Below are 17,686 nucleotides of genomic sequence, written 5' to 3' on the forward strand. Positions count from 1 at the left end.
AACGAACATTTGGTGGTTATTACTGGACCACTTTTGTTGACTCCTTGCTTGCATTTTGATTCAAACAAACTACAGAAAGATATTTTTGAGACAGTATTGTTATTAGATTATTAAAAACTATTTTGATGGCCAGGAAAATTGTATTAAGGTCACATATATTTTTAAAGACCTGTTAGAGCTACATAATGGTATTTATAGTTTTCTTTGATTTGCTTTCAAATACTCCAGCTCACAAAAATTATGTGTGGGAAGACAGCTATGAAATATCGGCACATGTTGATGGTTGTTCGAACTGGGTAATGGGTACATGGAGGTTCACCATTTTATTTTTGTGTTTGAAAATTTCTATAATAAAATGTTTCTTTTTTTTTTTTTTTAAGATTTTATTTATTTATTTGACAGAGAGAGACACAGCGAGAGAGGGAACACAAGCAGGGGGAGTGGGAGGGGAAGAAGCAGGCTTCCCGCTGAGCAGGGAGCCAGACGCGGGACTCGATCCCAGGACCCTGGGATCATGACCTGAGCCGAAGGCAGACGCTTAACGACTGAGCCACCCAGGTGCCCCTATAATAAAATGTTTCTTAAAAGATGAGGTGTACCCTTGGGTCCAAACAAGGATGCCTTGAACTGGGAAAAAATAATTGAGCTCCTAACTGGCCTTGGGTAGAAGGGAGTAAAACAATGCCTGGATGATAGGCAGGGTGTGATATCGAGAGCATGAAGGCTAAAGAGATACAATCAATCTGGCATCCCCAGGGTAAAAGGACAAGTTATACCACAAGTGAAGACACGTAACCGTGTCTTGGTCTGGAAGGCAAATAAAGGTCAAGTCCGGGCTGCTCCCTAATCCTGACTCCCAAGTCCATAGTCTCAGCCACCATCCCTGCCACATCCCAGGGTGGTGGGAAAGATTTCTTTCCTAGCACTGGCCAAAGAAGTGTACCCCACCTGAGGCCATTCCATCTGGCTTGAACAGAACTGTGGTCAAGATCCAAAGCTGGAGCTATGCATAAGGTGACAGGCCTCCAAGGGCAGAGGCCTCCAAGGGAGGAGGTAGGTTTCTGACCTTCTAAGTGACCCACAGCCTTAAGACATCAGCTGGGCAAAGGGAGCACTCCCTGATGACCCCAGACTCAGTCAGTGAAGCCCCAGTAATCTTAAATGACACTGCAAAATATGCACTTGTAAGACCTTTATACCATATTCCTATAAAGGAACTCAAACCCTGAGGGAGGGAACATGGGAGATCTACCCAGAAGAGTTCCCACAGGGCAGGATAGTGAAGGCCTGGGGCACTGGGTGCGCCCACATTCAAGGCCCAAGGGAACCCTACCTGCCTGCTCTGCTGCCAGCTTTCCAAGTGGGGACAAGAGCCACCAGGGACCACAGGTGCCCCGTGGCCTTAGCGAAATGAATAGGGCTTGGGAAACAGGAACCAAAGGAAGGCAGTCAAGAACCTGCCATTCTTTTCCTTTCCCAAGGAGGAGGAGAAGGAAATATATTTTAAGACACAAAGAGCCCCTCGACTTGTCTTTGGACACAGCTGGGGGATCTGAACCTCCTCTGAAGCCAGGTTAGGAAAAGAGAGGCCGAGGGAGGGGCTGGGGCACTGCCAGGCAGAGGGCCAGCTGTCGTGGCCCTGTGGGAGGAAGCTAGCTGACCCCCTCACTGGCACCCCACTCCGGGGCACCACCGAATGAAGCCCTGTCAGAAAGGGGGACATGAGCTGACAGGTGCCTGAAGCAATAACGCAAAATCCTTAGCAGATCAGGGTCTTCTTGCGGCAGGAGGGCCGAGGAGTGAGTCCGAATGGGGTGGGGAAGGCGTGCACAAGACAGAGGGCCTGGGAACACTGCTACTCTGCTTCGCTGTGTCAGCACGACCACTGTGTTGGGCAGAGCAGGATGGCTCCCTGGTGACAGGCACGTCTGGCAGGTCTAGGAAGGACAGTCTGCGGGTCACTTTGGAAAATGAGGAGCCAGAAGATGCCACACGCCTTCCATGTGAGGTGAGATTTGAAACCAGCACCCTGTGTACTGCCACCCAGAGTCCCTCACTGAAGGTGCCCATGGCCCCAGGTCCACATTGCAACTACTCGATTAAAGAACAGCTTTATTGGTAACCTGACGGAACCAAGGTTACCTAGGTGGTGTCAGCCTGCGAGGCCTTCTCCAGGCAGGAAAACCCACCACACAATTCACGGGAGTTCCTGACAAGAGGTCAGATCTCCACTCCTAATCATAAGAAAAATTCCAAATCCTGATTTCAGAGTGAACAAAAAGGTCGGAGGGTATCAGTCCCCCTGCTTGCGGGGGCTCAGGAGGCTGGCTGAGTTGTTCAGTAACATCTGTGGGGCCGCGCAGACAAGGCAGAAGCCAGGAATGCCACGGGAAATCGCCCCAAGACGTTTCCAGGAAGGTTCACACTTGGGCAGGGCATGGACCCTGGCCCTGAGACTGCACTCTGGGTCTGACGTGGGTCACCGAGTGGGCCTGGGTATCAGAGAACCCCGCCTGCTGGCCTCGGCACGTGGCGGCTCCACAGTCTGGGCTCAGCAGCGCCGCCACGGCCTGTCACGTGTCGCAGCTCCTCAGTGCTGGGGCATCCCCAGCTTCCTGATGGGATACAGGTACCACATCACCACCCCTGAGGGGTTGATGATCACTGTGAAGTTGGTTTTAGAGTGGAGGCCACTGATGACATCACCCGTGTAGACGTTCTGGGCCTGCAGTGGGAGGAGACGGCACAAAACCACTAGAGGAACAGCTGCACAGAGCCCCCCTCCGAGGGCTGGAAAGCCTGGACTTCGGCCTGTCTGTGGTAGGCCTCTGGGGTGCCCCCCAGAAGTGAGAGCCCTGCACCTCCCGTCACTTCTCCATTGGCAAAGCCAGCAGTGGCCCAAACACGCAGTGGTGAAAGCCCCAGCCCACGGCCAGCCTGAGGAACGTGCTGGCAAGGACTGGCCAATAAGGGGACGCAGCCTCAGAGCACAGGCCTCAAGTATACAGAGCAGTTCGGTTTGCACAGTGGGTACCAGCAGAGCCCTGCATGCCTGCAGCTGCCCCTTGGGCTCCTGCCAGAGGACCCAGGGTCCAAGGCCTAGGGGAGGCCCCGTGTGAGTGCGCACCACCCCCAGCAAGCCCCCCCCCCAGGGGAGCCCGCAGCCCCGCAGGTAGCAGGGTACTCACCTCATACGTGCTGGAGTTGTTAAAGTTCAGCTGGGCGAGGGAGGTGTGGTAGTGATAAGGCGTATCTGTCCGGCGGCTGAAGAAGACTAAGGCGCTGGCCTCGTTGGCCAGGGGCCGCATGAACACTTCAATGTGGGATTTCTCCTGGGCACAGAACGTGGCTACCGGCTGGCCTCCCTGCTCAGGCAGGCCCTGAAATCCCCACCTAGCCCTCCTTTGAGCTCTGGGTCTCCCCAGCCCGCACTTCCATGTCATGCAGAAGTTTGAGGGGATACCCCGGCCCTCCAGCACCCCACCTTATTCTTGCCTGACTCAGCAGATGCTCCCTGACCCCTCCTGTGTGCCAGGCCCCATGCTAGAACAGAGACAAATGCTGTATGAGGTCCTGTCCCAGAGAGCTCGTAGGATAAGGGGAGGGATGGACGTGGGCAGCTGCTGGCGCTGGAGTGGAGGGCACTGTCCAGCAAGAGCGATGAACTCTGCCCTGAGCAGCCAGGAGGGTGAAGCCCCACCTTCCAGAAGGTCCCTGGGCCTGGTCCCACCATAAGCCCCTCCGGTAGGGATTAGTTACTTCCTCTGGGCATCACCAGTTCTGCATGTGCCTTCTCTAAGTTGTGTGGATTTCTTTTAACTAGAGAGGTGAGGATCTGTGCAAGCTTTGAGGCTCTACTGTTGGAGTTAAGTTCTACTGTGCCATTTACTAATTGTGTGGCCTTGGGTTACTCAGACTCCTCAAGTCTCAGTTTCCTCATTTGTAAAACAGGGAAGGAGTATTCACCTTCTGAGAAAAGGTACCCAGAACGCCCAGTACACAGTAGGTTCTCAATAGTTAATGCTAGTCTAGTACTAGTAGTAGTTGCATTCCTTGGCTCAAACAACTCCTAAGCTCAGGAGGGAAGCCCTAGTTCTCTGCCAGACATCACAGACGTGTGCAGAAGTCTTGTACTTCCAACCCGAGGGGCCCCACTGTCCCGTGTGTACTTGTGGGGTGATGCGTCTCTTCCCCAGATCCCATGAGCTGTCCTGCTCTGGCAAAGGGGGGAATGGCTGGAGCAGCTCCCAGTAGAATCCTTGACTGAATGCAACCAGGAAGTTAGGGCTGAGCAGATTTCAGAGGCCCAGCCCTCTGTGACCTCCAGGCTTGCAGCCTTGTTCTCAGGGGAGCCCAGTCCCTGGGCCTCGCCTTCCCTCTCCCCACACCCCAGTACCTTGAGAATCCTGCGTCCCTGGATGCCCAAGGGATCCTGGTTGATTTTGATCATGAGTGGATTCTGCAGAATGTCCATGTTCTGGGCAGAGATGGTACGCAGGTCGGTGGACATGAAGAGGGGGGCTGCCAGCACCGTCCATAGGGCCATCTGGGCCCGGGCTTGCTCAAAGCTGAGGCCAAAGTTCCCTATGAGCAGCTGGGGGCAGAGAAGAGAGGAGCGTTCAGCTCTATCCTCTCCAGGGAGGTAGGCACGAGGCCCAACCCTACACATGTAGCCAAGGCAAGAGGAGATGGAGGAGGACAGTCTGTGGGGCCTGGTCTGTGAACACCATTTCCCAGCGGCGTGGCCTTGGGGTTAGCGAGCACTCTCCCTGTGAGCCTCAGCTTTTTATTTCACCAAGAATACGGGGTGATAATATGTTCTGGCCACATCACAGGTTGTTCAGATGATCCAACGGGATCCCCTTGCCAAAAGCGTTTATAAACTGGAACACCAACGTCAAAAAATACAGTCAGAGTGGAAGCGGTAGGTAACCAGACCTGGACAGAGTCCCTGCTCCTGCCCCTAGCCACCCACCTGCCCTAGCCACAGGTGACAGGACCAAGGGGGACTTCCTGACCCCAGGGCAACCAGTCCACAGACTGGACACAAACAATCATTGCTAACGCAACATGGTTACGTACTTAGTGATACCAATTGAACAATCATCGTGTGTGCGCCAAACTATGCCGAGCATTTTAAAGGATCATCCATTTCAGTACTCAGCAACCATATATGAGGTAGCTACTATTCTCATTTTCCAATTGACAAAACTGAAGCACAGAAAAAATTAAGTCACTTTCCCAAGGATAAGTGGCAGAGCAGGAACTAAAACTCCAAAGCAGGCCAATTTGTTTCTCCAGGCGTCTATCTGGCCTATGTAATAATAACATGTACAATAATGTAATTGTGATAATCATCACTGGTAGTAAATGCTTGTTGGAATGAAGAGACAGCTATGAAGTCATAAGATAAACTGCAAAAAAATCTAAGTCACCAGGGCTCTGAGTGAGGCAGGTACGAGGGGCCCACTCTGCCCATAGAGGCTCTGCAGGAGGGTACCAGGGCACAGGGCAGGGCAGTCTAGGGAGGGAATGGCAAGAGTGTGTGGACTCTTCGTGATCTTCACCTTCCAGAGGACTAATGTCACACAAGAGTCACTACAGACCAAGTTCTCAGGTTTCAAGAAACATGAGAACTGCCTGGGAAGATGGTTAACAATGGGCATTGCGAGGCCCTCTTCGAACATTCTGATCCAAGAGGTGGGGGTGGGGCCCTGGGATCAGATGGGTAAACAAGCTCCCATGGTGAGTCTAACGCAGCTGGTTCAAGGACACGTTTTAGAGACACTGATCTAGAACCTGGCGGTGAGCATCCAGGAAGACAGCACAGGGCAGTGGGGAGCAGCTCTGTCGTGGCCATCCCCCTCCATGCTGGTACCATGTCTGGGTCATTCCAGTGCCCAGGGCCTGCCACCGGCTGCAGGATGTCCTGGTTATCCACAAACCAGTTCAGGATGGAGAGCACGCTACTCCAGGAGTCCTGGATGTCATCATAGTTGCGCCAGAGGTTGCAGATTTCTGCCAGCAGAGTGTAGTTCACCTGGATGGTGGGGGAAGGCAGAGTCCAGCACCAGAGTCACGCCCTGCCGCCTGGAAGCGGGCATAGGGGCTGAGGAGCCTCAGCAGCAGACACGGAGGGCAGGGGAGGGGGAGTGGGGAGAGAACAGGCCCTGAGCCAGATTAGGATGAGGAAGGCCTCCCCTGCCCTCTCATGCCACCTGGGGCCAAGCCCAGGGTATGGGCCCAGACTGGTGTACCCACAACCCTCCCCATCGCACTCCCACCCCTGTATTCTCTCAGTGAGTCCCACCATCTGCCAGCACTCTCCCTCTGGTCTGATCCCACCCTTCCTAGTGTCCTAGGTGCTGAAGGGCCCCTGGGGAGGCTCAGCCCCACCTGCCTGGCCTCACCAGCCTTCTGGACCTCCTGGCCCACTCAGTACAACCAGGATTCTGCCCACTTGCTGGATGATGTGTGTCAGCCCATGACATGTGGTTCCTATGCCTTGGACGCCCATCCCTTCAGCCCACCTCACAAGTGTCTCTCTTCTCTAGACCCAGGGCTGGCTGAGGCCCCCCCGGGGTACTTATAACCCTCTCCTAGACCCACAAATCAGCACATGGGCAACTATGATGAGAGCAGCCCTGTGTGCACAGGAGGCGAGGAAGCTTGGGTGTGGGGCGCACTGCCAGGCAGGTGCACAGAATGGCTTACCTTTGGGGGAAGGCCCCCTTCATAGGCTGGCCAACTGCAGGAGAAGGCAATGGGGCGGCCTGTGGCATTCAGGGCAGCTGCCATCTTGGGGTACCCTGGAGAAGCCCAACCCCCACATCTTAGGACTGAGGAGGCTCAGGAGGAAATCTGAGGCCTCAGCCCAAACCTCCCACCAAATGTGAGGAAACTGAGACTCAAAAGAGGAGGTGCATCCCCCGTACCCAGAGCTGCACACATTTCCTTGGTGGGGCATGGTGCCAACCCATCTGTCGGAAGCCTGGGAGGCAAGAATCCCCCCAGCCTCTGGGTGCAGGGAATTGGGAAATACTACCCCCTAGAGGCCATATGGACAGACGAGCTCAAGTTCAGCCAGGTGGGCACCTGTGAGCTTTCCATGGCAGCCCCTCCCCGTCTACCTGATGGTCCCCAGCCAGCTCTAGGACCCACCCTTGGCCCGTTCCTCAGGGGTCGAAAAGCAGCCATCCAACTTCAGCATGTCCACCTTCCACTCGGCAAAGGTTTGAGCGTCCTGAATCACCTTGTCTAGCGTGGTGCCTGGGTAGCGCATACAGGTGAAGTTGCCCATGTCCCCGTAGATGCCCAGCTTCAGGCCCAGGGAGTGAGCCTGTGGAGGGTTGAGGACACCATGGGCTCAGGCGGGGAGCCACCTCACAGGCACATCTGACCAGGCCCCATTATGAAACTATCAACGGCTCCCCACTGTCCAAAGGAAAGGGTCTCAGTTCGCCGGCCTGGCCTCTGCTAACCATGGTCCTCCTCACTCCCAACACACACCTCCCGTTGGCAGTTTCTGGCTTCTAGGCCTTGCTTCTGCCATCCCCTCTGCCTCAAATACCATTTCTCTTGTATCAGCTCAAGAATTGTCTCCTCTGGTGAATCTGAAATCCCAGGCTGGATAAGATGCCTTTCCTGGCTCTTACCCACCACAGTGGGCCCAAATGAGCTGTTCATTTGTCTGTTTCCCCCAACAGACTGTGAGTTCCTAAGCAAGGATTGTGGAAATGAACCCTAAATGAAGTGGTGGCTGTGGGGGAGGGTGTGTGGTGTGGACCCCCACCTAAAGGGCAGGGCTGGGGTGGGGCTCACATAGTCAGCCAGGAAGGCAATGCCGTTGGGGAAGCGCTTGGGGTCGGGCACCAGGCGGCCTTTAGCGTCACGCCCACCAATCCAGCAGTCGTCGATGTTAAGGTATGTGTAGCCGAGGTCCCGCCATCCATCCTGTGCCAGGCGGTCGGCCATGTCCATGAAGAGCCGCTCACTGGTGACAGGCAGGGGATGGGGCAGCTCAGTCACTCCCCACCCCCTTCTTAAGAGCTTTTCAGACTTCTCAGATAATCTGAGTGTGAATCCAGGCTATAAGAACCATAATCATGGTGGAATGAAAGGAGTGGCTGGGCCCCCAGGCTTGCAAGACTGAGCCAGCCTGGCTTTCACAGTTATCTTTCAGTGACCTCTGGGTCTGGGTCCACCATAATGCCCCTGCCCCACAGGCCTGACAGTTCCCAGAGAGGCCCCCAGCAGGTCACAGGCTGTCTCAGATGTCCCAAAAGTCACCTCCGGCTGCATTCTCTCTGGAATGGGGCGCTCTGACCCTGCCCTCTTTTCTAGCTGACCCTCCACTCTCTGCCCCCACTCTGCTGGGTCTTGAGCAAGGCTTGTGAGGTGGCGGGCCTTCCTCACCTGATGCAGTTCTTTGGGTCCTCGTCACAGTTGGTGTTGCAGCGAAAGCGTTCCCAGGCCAGCCAGCCCATGGGTGGCTTCCGCAGGAGCCCATTCTCTAGCATCAGCACCTGGGCCACCAGGGCCAGCAAGACCACTGCAGGGGGGTTGGAAGGATGACCGTCAGCAGCTCCCATAGCCCCAGCCCTGACGCCACCCCATCCATATGCTGTTCGGCTCTGCAGAGGCCGCTGGCCTTCACCTTAGGGGAACCAGACTCCTGGGCTTCAGGTAGAACTAGCTCTTCCTGCAACTGCTGGCCCCTGCAATCTCAGTGAGGGGGCTCTCGGTGCCTGGGGCAGGGCAATGCGTTTGAGGCCTGAGTCCCCACTTGCTGTCCCCACAGCAGTGCTGGAATTCGTAAAAACTCACGCCTGAGGTTGCGTCCTTTCTATACCCTGACCAGCTCCCGCCATATACACAGAACTTGATAGAACACGGTAGTCAGACTCCGGGTCTCCCATCCAGAGCTCTCCACCACAGACCCGCCCCAAGAGGCCTCAGAAGGACTTAAGGGGTCAGCCAGCTTGGACCTGCACCTAGCCAGCTCACCTGGGTGAACCCTTGCCCCTCAGGCCTGTTTCCTTATCTATAAGATAAAGTTACTGTACTGACCTAACAGGGCTGTTCTCTGCCATGCTGCTAACACATAAAATAGGACCTCTGCACTTTGAGGGAGAGAGGACATGAAAGGAAGAGGCCTCTGGAGGGAAACTGATTCCTCCGTGGGGAGGATCTCCTTTCTGGCCCAGCTCCAAGAATAAGAGGAACATGTCTCCCCACATACCCACATCAGGGAAGGAGGCCCAGACACCAGAGGGCTGGAACTTCCTCCAGGTAGCCCCTACCCCCAACGGGTCACCTGCCCTCCCCAAACCACCCCCACCCGCGTAGATACCTGTCTTCAGCAACATTGCTCTGGACTCAGCGTCTCAGACCTGACCAGATCTGCTCTGCTTTTACCAGCTTTATACGTTGGACTTTGGAAGCTATGAAACGTTAGAAAAGCACTGGGGTCACTACTGCGTCGCTAGCTCCGCCGCCCTCAGCCTTGGGCGTGGACCCCCCACTCCGTCCCGAAGTCGCCCTCATTGCCCAGCACCCCCGGCCCCCAGCCATCACTTCCCCGAGCCTGGGGAGGCCTCAGAAATACTGAACAAGGTGTCTTAGACGGTAGACCCCACCCTCTCTGTAGTGCTGGGAACCCCGAGCGCCCACGGGCGGTCTTCCGCCGGGCCGGGGCCACAAAAAGACAGCGATCGCCTCTGGGACGCCGGGGAAGAACTGAGGCGTCGGGCTGGGACCAGGCTTCGGACTCCCACCGGGTCTGGGCTGCCCCCCGACCCCCAATGACCGCAGCCCAGCAGCCCCAGAGCGGGGTCCCTCCCCCAGAGTGCCCCGCTCACGGAACTCACCCTGCGGACGCCCACAGAACGCCACCCACCTCCGCCTCTGAGGCATCCGACCGCTGCTGTAACCCGATTGGCCCACTGCGCTCCAGAGGGGCGGAGCCTGACGGCGGCACGCCTTCCCCGGCGGAACCTATCAGAATCCCCCTAGCAGCGTCATGTCCCGCCCCCTGTGGGCTCAATAAGCCCTCCCCCGAACCTCCCAAAGCCCCGCCCCCTTCGAGCTCCGGCTCTGAGCCCACCCCCGGCGGGCACCAGCCGAGCGGGTTTAAGAACTGGGTGACCTGGGTACCACGGCTCCCGCAGAGGGTAGTCCTTTCACCTCTGCGGGGTCCCTGAAGGCAAGCGTAGTGCCCGGCACAATGTAGACGCTTAGTAAATAGTATGGCGTGAATATCTGCTTTATTAAAAGGAAGTGAGGAAATGCCATGAAGCACGACCCAAAATAAGCCACTCAAGAACGGTAGTCGAGGGCGCCTGGGTGGCTCAGTTGGTTAAGCGACTGCCTTTGGCTCAGGTCATGATCCTGGAGTCCCTGGATGGAGTCCCGCATCGGGCTCCCTGCTCGGCAGGGAGTCTGCTTCTCCCTCTGACCCTCCCCCCTCTCATGTGCTCGCTCTCTCTCATTCTCTCTCTCTCAAATAAATAAATAAAATCTTTAAAAAAAAAAAACGATAGTCGAAGATGAATAGGCATTACGACAAAGATGGGTGGGGGAGAGCAAACCAGGTGTAGGGCACTGTTTTTGCAAAGCCAGGAGACTCTCCTCCCCTACCTGACACTCTGGGCCAGCCACAGGTTGTACTGGCCCAAGCACGCACTCTGCACATTCCTTCTCTTTCATTCATCAAATATTTATTGAGCAACTACTAGGTAGGTGCCAGACACTTTATTCTCTGCACCTTCACCTGGATGGTCACTGGGCATCTCAAACATAACTGGCCCCAAACTGAACACCGAAGACCTTCCATTTCTCAGGTAATGGCAACTCTCCATATGCTCAAGCCCAAACCTCGGAGTCCTCTTTGCCACCCCTTTCCCTCACTCCCCACATCCAGTCTTTTGGCAAAGCCTGTTGCTCTCTGCCTTCAAAACCCACCTCTCATTGCTCTCCCAGCAACCATCACATCTTGCCTGGATTATTGGTTGCAGCAACCTTGTCACCCATCGGCTTCCACCTGCATTTGTTCTCTCCACAGCAACCAGACTACTCCTTTAAAACATAGCTCAGGTTGGGGCACCCGGGTGGCTCGGTAGGTTAAGCCTCCCATTCTTGATTTCAGAGGGTCGTGAGATGGAGCCCAGGGTTGGGCTTCTGCTGAGCATGAAGCCTGCTTGAGATTCTCTCTCTCCTTCTCCCTCTGCCTCCCACCCCCCCACCCCGCCCCTGCTTGCTGGAAGGCTCTTTCTCCCTCGCTAAAAAAAATAAATAAAATAAAAAACTAAAACATAACTCAGATCACGCCTCACTCCAGACCCTGTGATGGCTGTTCATCCTAGTCTAGAGACTCACAGATTTACAAAGCCCCACCCACATATTCTGACCCCATCTCCTACCGCTCTCCCCTCCTCCCTGCCTCCCTGCCACACGGTCCTCCTTACAGTTCCTCAAACACACAACAGGTCTCTTCCCTCTGCCTGGAATGCTCTTCCTAGAGATTTTGGCATGACTGGCTCCCTTATTTCCTTACAGTATTTCTCAAAGGCCACCTTCTCAGTGAGGCCTACGCTGACCATCCTATTTGAAATTGCAACCTCGCTACTCTAGCAGTTCCCAAGCTCCCTGACCCTCCTATATTTTCCATACCACTTATTCCCTTCTAACACATTTATTACGGTTTCTATTATTAACTGAATAAAATGTAGTGGAAGAGACAGATAACAGGAAATGAAAGCATGAATATAGGGAATTTTCTATAATGAAAATACAACGCAGGGACGTGATAGAGACTTGAAGGTAGGCTACTTTCCTTCGCCTGGTCAGGGACGGGACATTTGAACTGAGACCTAACTGATGTGAAGGAGCCCTAAGACGTTAGAGCCGAGGGGTAGGGGCAAGAAGGAAGAACACTCTAGGCCGCAGGAACCTGGGAAGGCTAGAGCTCTGAGCTGGGAACCACCAAGTTCACGGGCAGATATTCCGACCTCACCGCTGCCAGGGGCCGTCGGAACCCTAGCGTCCGGCGTGCGGTCGAGCACCCCTGCAAACCTCACTCACAGCCTGCCAAACAGCCCGACTCCAGGCAGAGCCTGGGGGCCGCGGGTGGGTGGCAGGCCGCTGGGGGTGGCGGAAGCAGAAAAGGATAACCCCCAGAAACAGAGATGCGAGAATTTCAGGGGCCGGGTGGAGTCGCCAGGAAGCTCGGCCGGGCCTCGCGGGCTGGATAGGAGCCCGCCCAGAGGAGGCGCCGGGCCGAAGCCGTCCCAGGCTTGGCTCTGTGGGAAAAGTGGGCCGGGCGGGATGAGGGGGCTGGAGAGGGGGAGAGGAGGACTCCGTGTTCTCCCGGCGGCGGGCTGGGCCCGAGGCCCGCGGACGGCCTGCGGCGGGGCCCTGGGTTCGAGGTCGCCCGCCGCTGACCAGCTCTGTCCGGGCCTCTCGGGCCTCAGTTTCCCTCCCGCGTGGATCCAGGGGCGGCTTCGCGGACCGCCCGGTGAGCCGCGGGAGGGGAGGGGAGGGGCGGGAGGGGTAACTCGAGGCGCCCGGAAGGGGTCTCCCGGCGCCCGCGGCCACGTTCCGGCCCTGGCGGAGGCGCGGGGTCCGGAGCCGGGATCGCCCCGAGCCGCAGGCTCAGCGCACCCCGCGGGCCGCCCTCCTGGGCGTCGGCTCGCCCGGCGGCGCGGAGGTGAGCGCGGGCCCGGCGGGCTCTGGAGGCGGCGGCCCCGGGAAGGCGTGGCCCGCGGAGACGTGGCGGGGCAGCCCCACTGCGCGGACCCGGAGACTGAGGCGGCAGCGGCCGCTGTGCGGCGCGTGCCCGGGGCTCCCGGTGAGGCGACCGCTGTTTTCGGGCGGTGGCGGGTCAGGGGCCCACGCCCCAGCCCGCCCAGCTCCCCTAACAAAAAGAATGTGGAGACACGCGGTGTCCCGGCCCCCCGCGGGCTGTGCGGTCCGGGTCCCGCACCCCTGGGAGGGGTGGGGGCCGCGCCCGCCCCCAGGCTCGCGACCCGGGCGGGGGCACTGCTCCCTCGGGCCCGGAGCCCCTGTCCGCGCCCGGGTGCCGGGAAGACAGGGGTGAGGCCGACGCCAGGGCGGAACTCAGTGAGCCCCCCCGCCTCCCGCGACCGGCCCCTGGCACGGCCCCGCCCCCGTGGGCCCGGCGGGGTTCTCTCCGTAGACCTGATCGTGACCGGTCCTTACGTTACTTCTTTCTTAATTTTCCCATTCATTTATTATTTCTCTTTGTCTGCTCGCAGTGTGTCTCCCCGCTGGAATGTAGGCTCCAGGAGGGACGGATTGCTTTGTCCATTGTTGTATTCTTGGTTATTTCAATACTTTCTGAGGTCCTCTTCCTGATGGGCTGGATATTGGAGGTTACACCGGCAGCCACGCTGAGTCCCTCCCGAGAGGAGTCCTGCCCTAGACATTCGGGGGGCTGGGGAGAGTGCTGTAAACACAAAGGGCATCACTGTGGGGGGAAGGAAAGGAAAACAGACGTGAGGGGCTGCTGGTTGGGTCAGCTTGTGATCAGGAGCACCAGCGATCAGGGCAGGCCTGGCAGATTAAATGACTTTGGCCCACAAATAACCCGTGGGACCTGCTAAAAGGGAAAAGCATTGGGACGCCTGGGTGGCTCAGTCGGTTAAGCAGCTGCCTTCAGCCAGGGTCATGATCCCAGGGCCCTGGGATCGAGTCCCACATGGGGCTCCTTGCTCAACAGGGAGCCTGCTTCTCCCTCTCTCTCCTTCTGCTTGTGTTCTGTCAAATAAATAAAAATCTTAAAAAAAAAATAAAATAAAAGGGAAAAGCAGGAAGCTGAGGACACTTAACTCTGACCGTGCCTTTTGGGGGATCGGGAACTGAGCTCAGCAAAGTGATTGTCAATTGCTCTTAAGTGCTTGGTCTGGGTGGGCGGGTGGGTAGGGAGATTATCAGGGTGTCAGGGGAGGCTTCCTGGAGGAGGAAGTGGTTTAACTGGGCCTCTAAAACTGAGTAGAAGTTCTCATCCTTTAAGATGCAGTGACGGGGTTTGACAATTGTTTTGCAGGTGCCCTAGGAACCACAAAGTCAAAGGGCTAAGCCGAGTGGCTGGACAAGAGGCCCTCGCCCTCTTGCTGTGAATCTGCTGGTAAGTGGGTCCCTGCCGGGACTCGCCCCCAGAAGGTGTGAGGGAATCAGGAGACCAAGCTCTGCTTCTCACTGGTCATGCAGTCTTGGGCAGTTCATCTTCGCTGCTCTGGGCCTCCGTTTTTCACGAGTCAGGACAGTTGGATTAGGTGCCACTTATGATCCGTGGGGTATCCACATTCAGTGGTTGGGGTTGGTCCTACCCAGCCGTGCCCTGTGTTCGTACCACACTCTTGTTTGTTTAGCGATCCCCGTCTAAGCGCCCCCAGTGGAGGAATGGGGACTGCCTGCCCCACCCTGCCTTCATCTGGCCCCGAAGGCTACAGATTCTTTTTTTTTTTTTTTTTTAAGATTTTTTTTTTTTTTTTATTCGACAGAGAGAGACAGAGCGAGAGAGGGAACACAGTCAGAGGGAGTGGGAGAGGGAGAAGCAGGCTTCCCGCGGAGCAAGGAGCCCAACGCGGGGCTCGATCCCAGGAGCCTGGGATCATGACCTGAGCCGAAGGCAGACGCTTAACGACTGAGCCACCCAGGTGCCCCGAAGGCTACAGATTCTTAACTAAAGGATAACTGTGCCATTAACGAAGAAGAGAGAGGCTGGCAGGGGCCCAGGACGGTCACAGAAACCTTGGAGGTTTGGCCTCAGGGTTGGAGCTAAGGGTCCCCTGGATTAAGGGATGGTTTAAGCACAATGATTTCTATGGGTTCGGGATCCATTTCGGCTCAGCTGATGCTTTTTTCTTTGGATGTTAAAAAGCTGTATCAAACCCCTCCATTCCTTCTGGTCTGGGACAGTCACATTATCCTTCTCTCTGAGTCCTCTGCTGTCCAGTTTTCTGCATGCCCCTCACCCTTTGAGAGGAAAGGCAGGGACACCAACCCATTTCACAGATGAGGACACTGAGAGCTCGGGGCACAAAGCAAGTGAGTAGAGGCCTCAGGGCAGGGGCCCAGGTCTCCTCCAGAGCCAGCATTCTTTTCCCGACAGGGGCAGAGAGGCTGCTTTCCTCTCTGACCTGTGGCCACCCGTCTCCCCTCACAGTTCTTATGGGAGCCATGAAGCTGAACGAGAGGAGTGTGGCCCACTATGCACTAAGCGACTCCCCGGCCGACCATACGGGCTTTCTACGCACTTGGGGCGGGCCAGGGGCTCCACCGACCCCCAGTGGCACTGGCCGAAGGTGCTGGTTTATCCTCAAAGGCAACCTGCTCTTCTCCTTTGAGAGCCGCGAGAGCCGGGCCCCGCTGAGCCTGGTGGTGCTGGAGGGCTGCACAGTGGAGCTGGCCGAGGCTCCCGTGTCCGAGGAGTTCGCCTTCGCCATCCGCTTCAACGCCCCTGGTGTGCGCCCACACCTGCTCGCGGCCGATGGGCCTGCGGCGCAGGAGGCCTGGGTGAAGGCCCTGTCCAGGGCGAGCTTTGGCTACATGCGCCTGGTGGTGCGCGAGTTGGAGAGCCAACTGCGCGATGCCCGCCACAGCCTGGCCTTGCAGCGCCACTCGTCCTGGAGGGCCACTGGTGGCCACTGTAAGCCCCAGGCTCCTGACCGCCGGTCTCCGGGCCTGGAAAACGGCCACTCCCCCTCCAAGGATTGCAGCCCCATGGACTTGGTTGAAGAAAGGTGCAGCAGGCCGGCAGGGCGGGGCTTGGCCGAGTGGCAGGGCCCTGCCAGCCGCTTCCTGGGCAGGAGGCAGAGCCCCTCGTTCCCTGAGACCTCCTACTTCTCTACCCTACACAACTGGTATGGCCAGGAGATCATGGAGCTGAGGCAGAGGTGGCTGCAGAGGGTCTGGGGGAGCCAGCCAGAACGGGAGGAACAGGATGGGCCCTGAGCCTCAGCCTCTCGGGTTCCGCCCTTATCCTGCTGGTCAGGACTCCAGGGCCAGTGCTTTTTCAGGAATTTAAGGTTTATTCGGTTTAAAGTTGCTTTTTTTGAGAGGGTTCTCTCCTTCCTGCTTTTTAGACCTTCTCCAGGTTCTAGATCCACCCCCGTGCCTGGAGGGGACTGAGGAATCATTCCTTCCAGCCCCTTTATTTCCTGAGGCCCAGAGAGGAGAGGGGGCTTGCTTAGCAGCCCTAGAGCCAGACCCAAGTCTCCCGCCGCTGTGCTGGACTGCCCCTCGCTCAGGGGATACTAAGGAACGGGAGGAAGTGGGGATTATTACGTGGCCACAGACTGCTGTGCGTTTTTACCTACACACCAGACTACAAGCACAACTTCCTACACCGGGAGTCTTGTGTACATTTAAATACCAGTTGGCTGAAGTGTTGGCTCGAGGGACTGACATCGTCCGAGAAAGTAGATTTATTGTCCTGGGGGTTTCTGGGGCCCAGCTCTTCCTGAGTGGTGGGGCATAGGACCCCCACTCTGCAGTTTGGGTGGGGCCCTTGGAGGGAGAGGGCCTTCAGCCAGCAGAGGGATTGATTCTGCTCAGAAAGTGTTGGGGCCTCCAGCTTCTCTCCTTCGCTGCCCTGTCTATGGATGGTGCTGGTCATTGCCCCAGGAGGGGCTGGTGGCGGAAGTCCTTCCTGTATTCTGTCCTTAGAAGCTAGCTCCTGGAGCTGCCACTTGGGAAGCTAAAGGAGTTGGGAGGCAGTGGGGCTCTTTGGGGAAGCCAGGTTGTTATTTTGGTTCTCAGTCACGGTCATTCTAGGAGCTTGGACACGGGATTCCCAGCACCGTGTGATAAACTCTTCTCTCCTAACTGTACTCCCAACGAGCCGTTCCTGATCCTGAACCCGGCCTGGGAACTCATTCACCGTCCTGCTTGTCAGCCAGTGCTTATCTGCCAAGACCCTCTCACTGCTCCTCTCAGCAGCAGTGGTGCCAAGTGTTTTCTTTATTGATCGTTCAGGGAGGCCAAGCGGCTGGATGGAGAGAGCCAGCAGCCAGACTAGCCTGGGCCCTGGGGGTGTGGCAGCAGCGGCTGGATGGAAGATGCAGAGCCTGGTCCAGACATCCGCCCTCTGCCTGCACACAATCTGCCCCTTCTTAGCCTCTCCAGCCCTTATTAGGACCTTGGGTACACTGCCCAGGGCCCCACTAGGTCTAGAAGCTTCGACTCAGCCTCGTAAGTCCAGGACGCTGAGGCCACCGGGGTCCGACGCCCATTCCGGCGGGCTTGTTTCCCAGCCCCATGCACGAGCCCACAGCCCACTGCGCCTTGTTTTATACACAGAGACTACAGGCTTTTGTTATCGTTTTTTTACGGTTACAGTGTTTTCTTATATGATTAAAACACTACGTTTTTATTACTCACTTTGGTTCCTCGTTTATTTCAACAATCACTTGACCAATTTTTGCGAAAGCCCCCACCTCCCCCCTTCATTTGCCTATATATAACGCATACCTTGGCAAGAAATAAAATTACAAAATCATGGGGCGCCTGGGTGGCTCAGTCGTTAAGCGACTGCCTTCGGCTCAGGTCATGATCCCAGGGTCCTGGGATCGAGCCCCGCATCGGGCTCCCTGCTCGGTGAGAAGCCTGCTTCTCCCTCTCCCACTCCCCCTGCTTGTGTTCCCTCTCTCACTGTGTCTCTCTC

At 56.7% G+C, this 17,686-nt stretch overlaps 2 protein-coding genes across 5 annotated transcripts; one reads left to right on the forward strand and one right to left on the reverse strand.

Annotated features, from left to right (window-relative positions):
* Positions 1–555: 555 nt before the first annotated feature.
* On the reverse strand, positions 556–9,937 carry NAGA (alpha-N-acetylgalactosaminidase). 4 transcript variants are annotated; one of them, XR_004300954.1, is made up of 10 exons: positions 9,870–9,937; positions 9,353–9,443; positions 8,416–8,551; positions 7,822–7,993; positions 7,162–7,339; positions 6,715–6,809; positions 5,879–6,040; positions 4,397–4,594; positions 3,189–3,543; positions 556–2,725 (listed from the first exon to the last, which is right to left on the reverse strand). XR_004300954.1 is itself a non-coding variant. In XM_032416818.1 (10 exons), exons 2-10 carry the CDS (start codon positions 9,366–9,368, stop codon positions 2,591–2,593), a joined length of 1,236 nt encoding a protein of 411 aa, XP_032272709.1. In that variant the 5' UTR covers positions 9,369–9,443; positions 9,870–9,937; the 3' UTR covers positions 556–2,590. The 4 variants fall into 4 exon arrangements, 3 of the variants coding, with proteins under 3 accessions (XP_032272709.1, XP_032272707.1, XP_032272708.1); XM_032416818.1 differs by having other exon boundaries at positions 3,189–3,332; XM_032416816.1 differs by lacking the exon at positions 556–2,725 and having other exon boundaries at positions 3,460–4,594.
* A 2,496-nt stretch (positions 9,938–12,433) lies between these two features.
* On the forward strand, positions 12,434–17,379 carry PHETA2 (PH domain containing endocytic trafficking adaptor 2). The gene is made up of 3 exons (XM_032416834.1): positions 12,434–12,514; positions 14,066–14,146; positions 15,188–17,379. Exon 3 carries the CDS (start codon positions 15,193–15,195, stop codon positions 15,973–15,975), a length of 783 nt encoding a protein of 260 aa, XP_032272725.1. The 5' UTR covers positions 12,434–12,514; positions 14,066–14,146; positions 15,188–15,192; the 3' UTR covers positions 15,976–17,379.
* Positions 17,380–17,686: the final 307 nt, after the last annotated feature.

The sequence above is a fragment of the Phoca vitulina genome, unplaced genomic scaffold (genome assembly GCF_004348235.1).
Source record: "Phoca vitulina isolate PV1807 unplaced genomic scaffold, GSC_HSeal_1.0 scaffold19, whole genome shotgun sequence".
In the NCBI taxonomy this organism is placed as follows: Eukaryota; Metazoa; Chordata; class Mammalia; order Carnivora; family Phocidae; genus Phoca; species Phoca vitulina.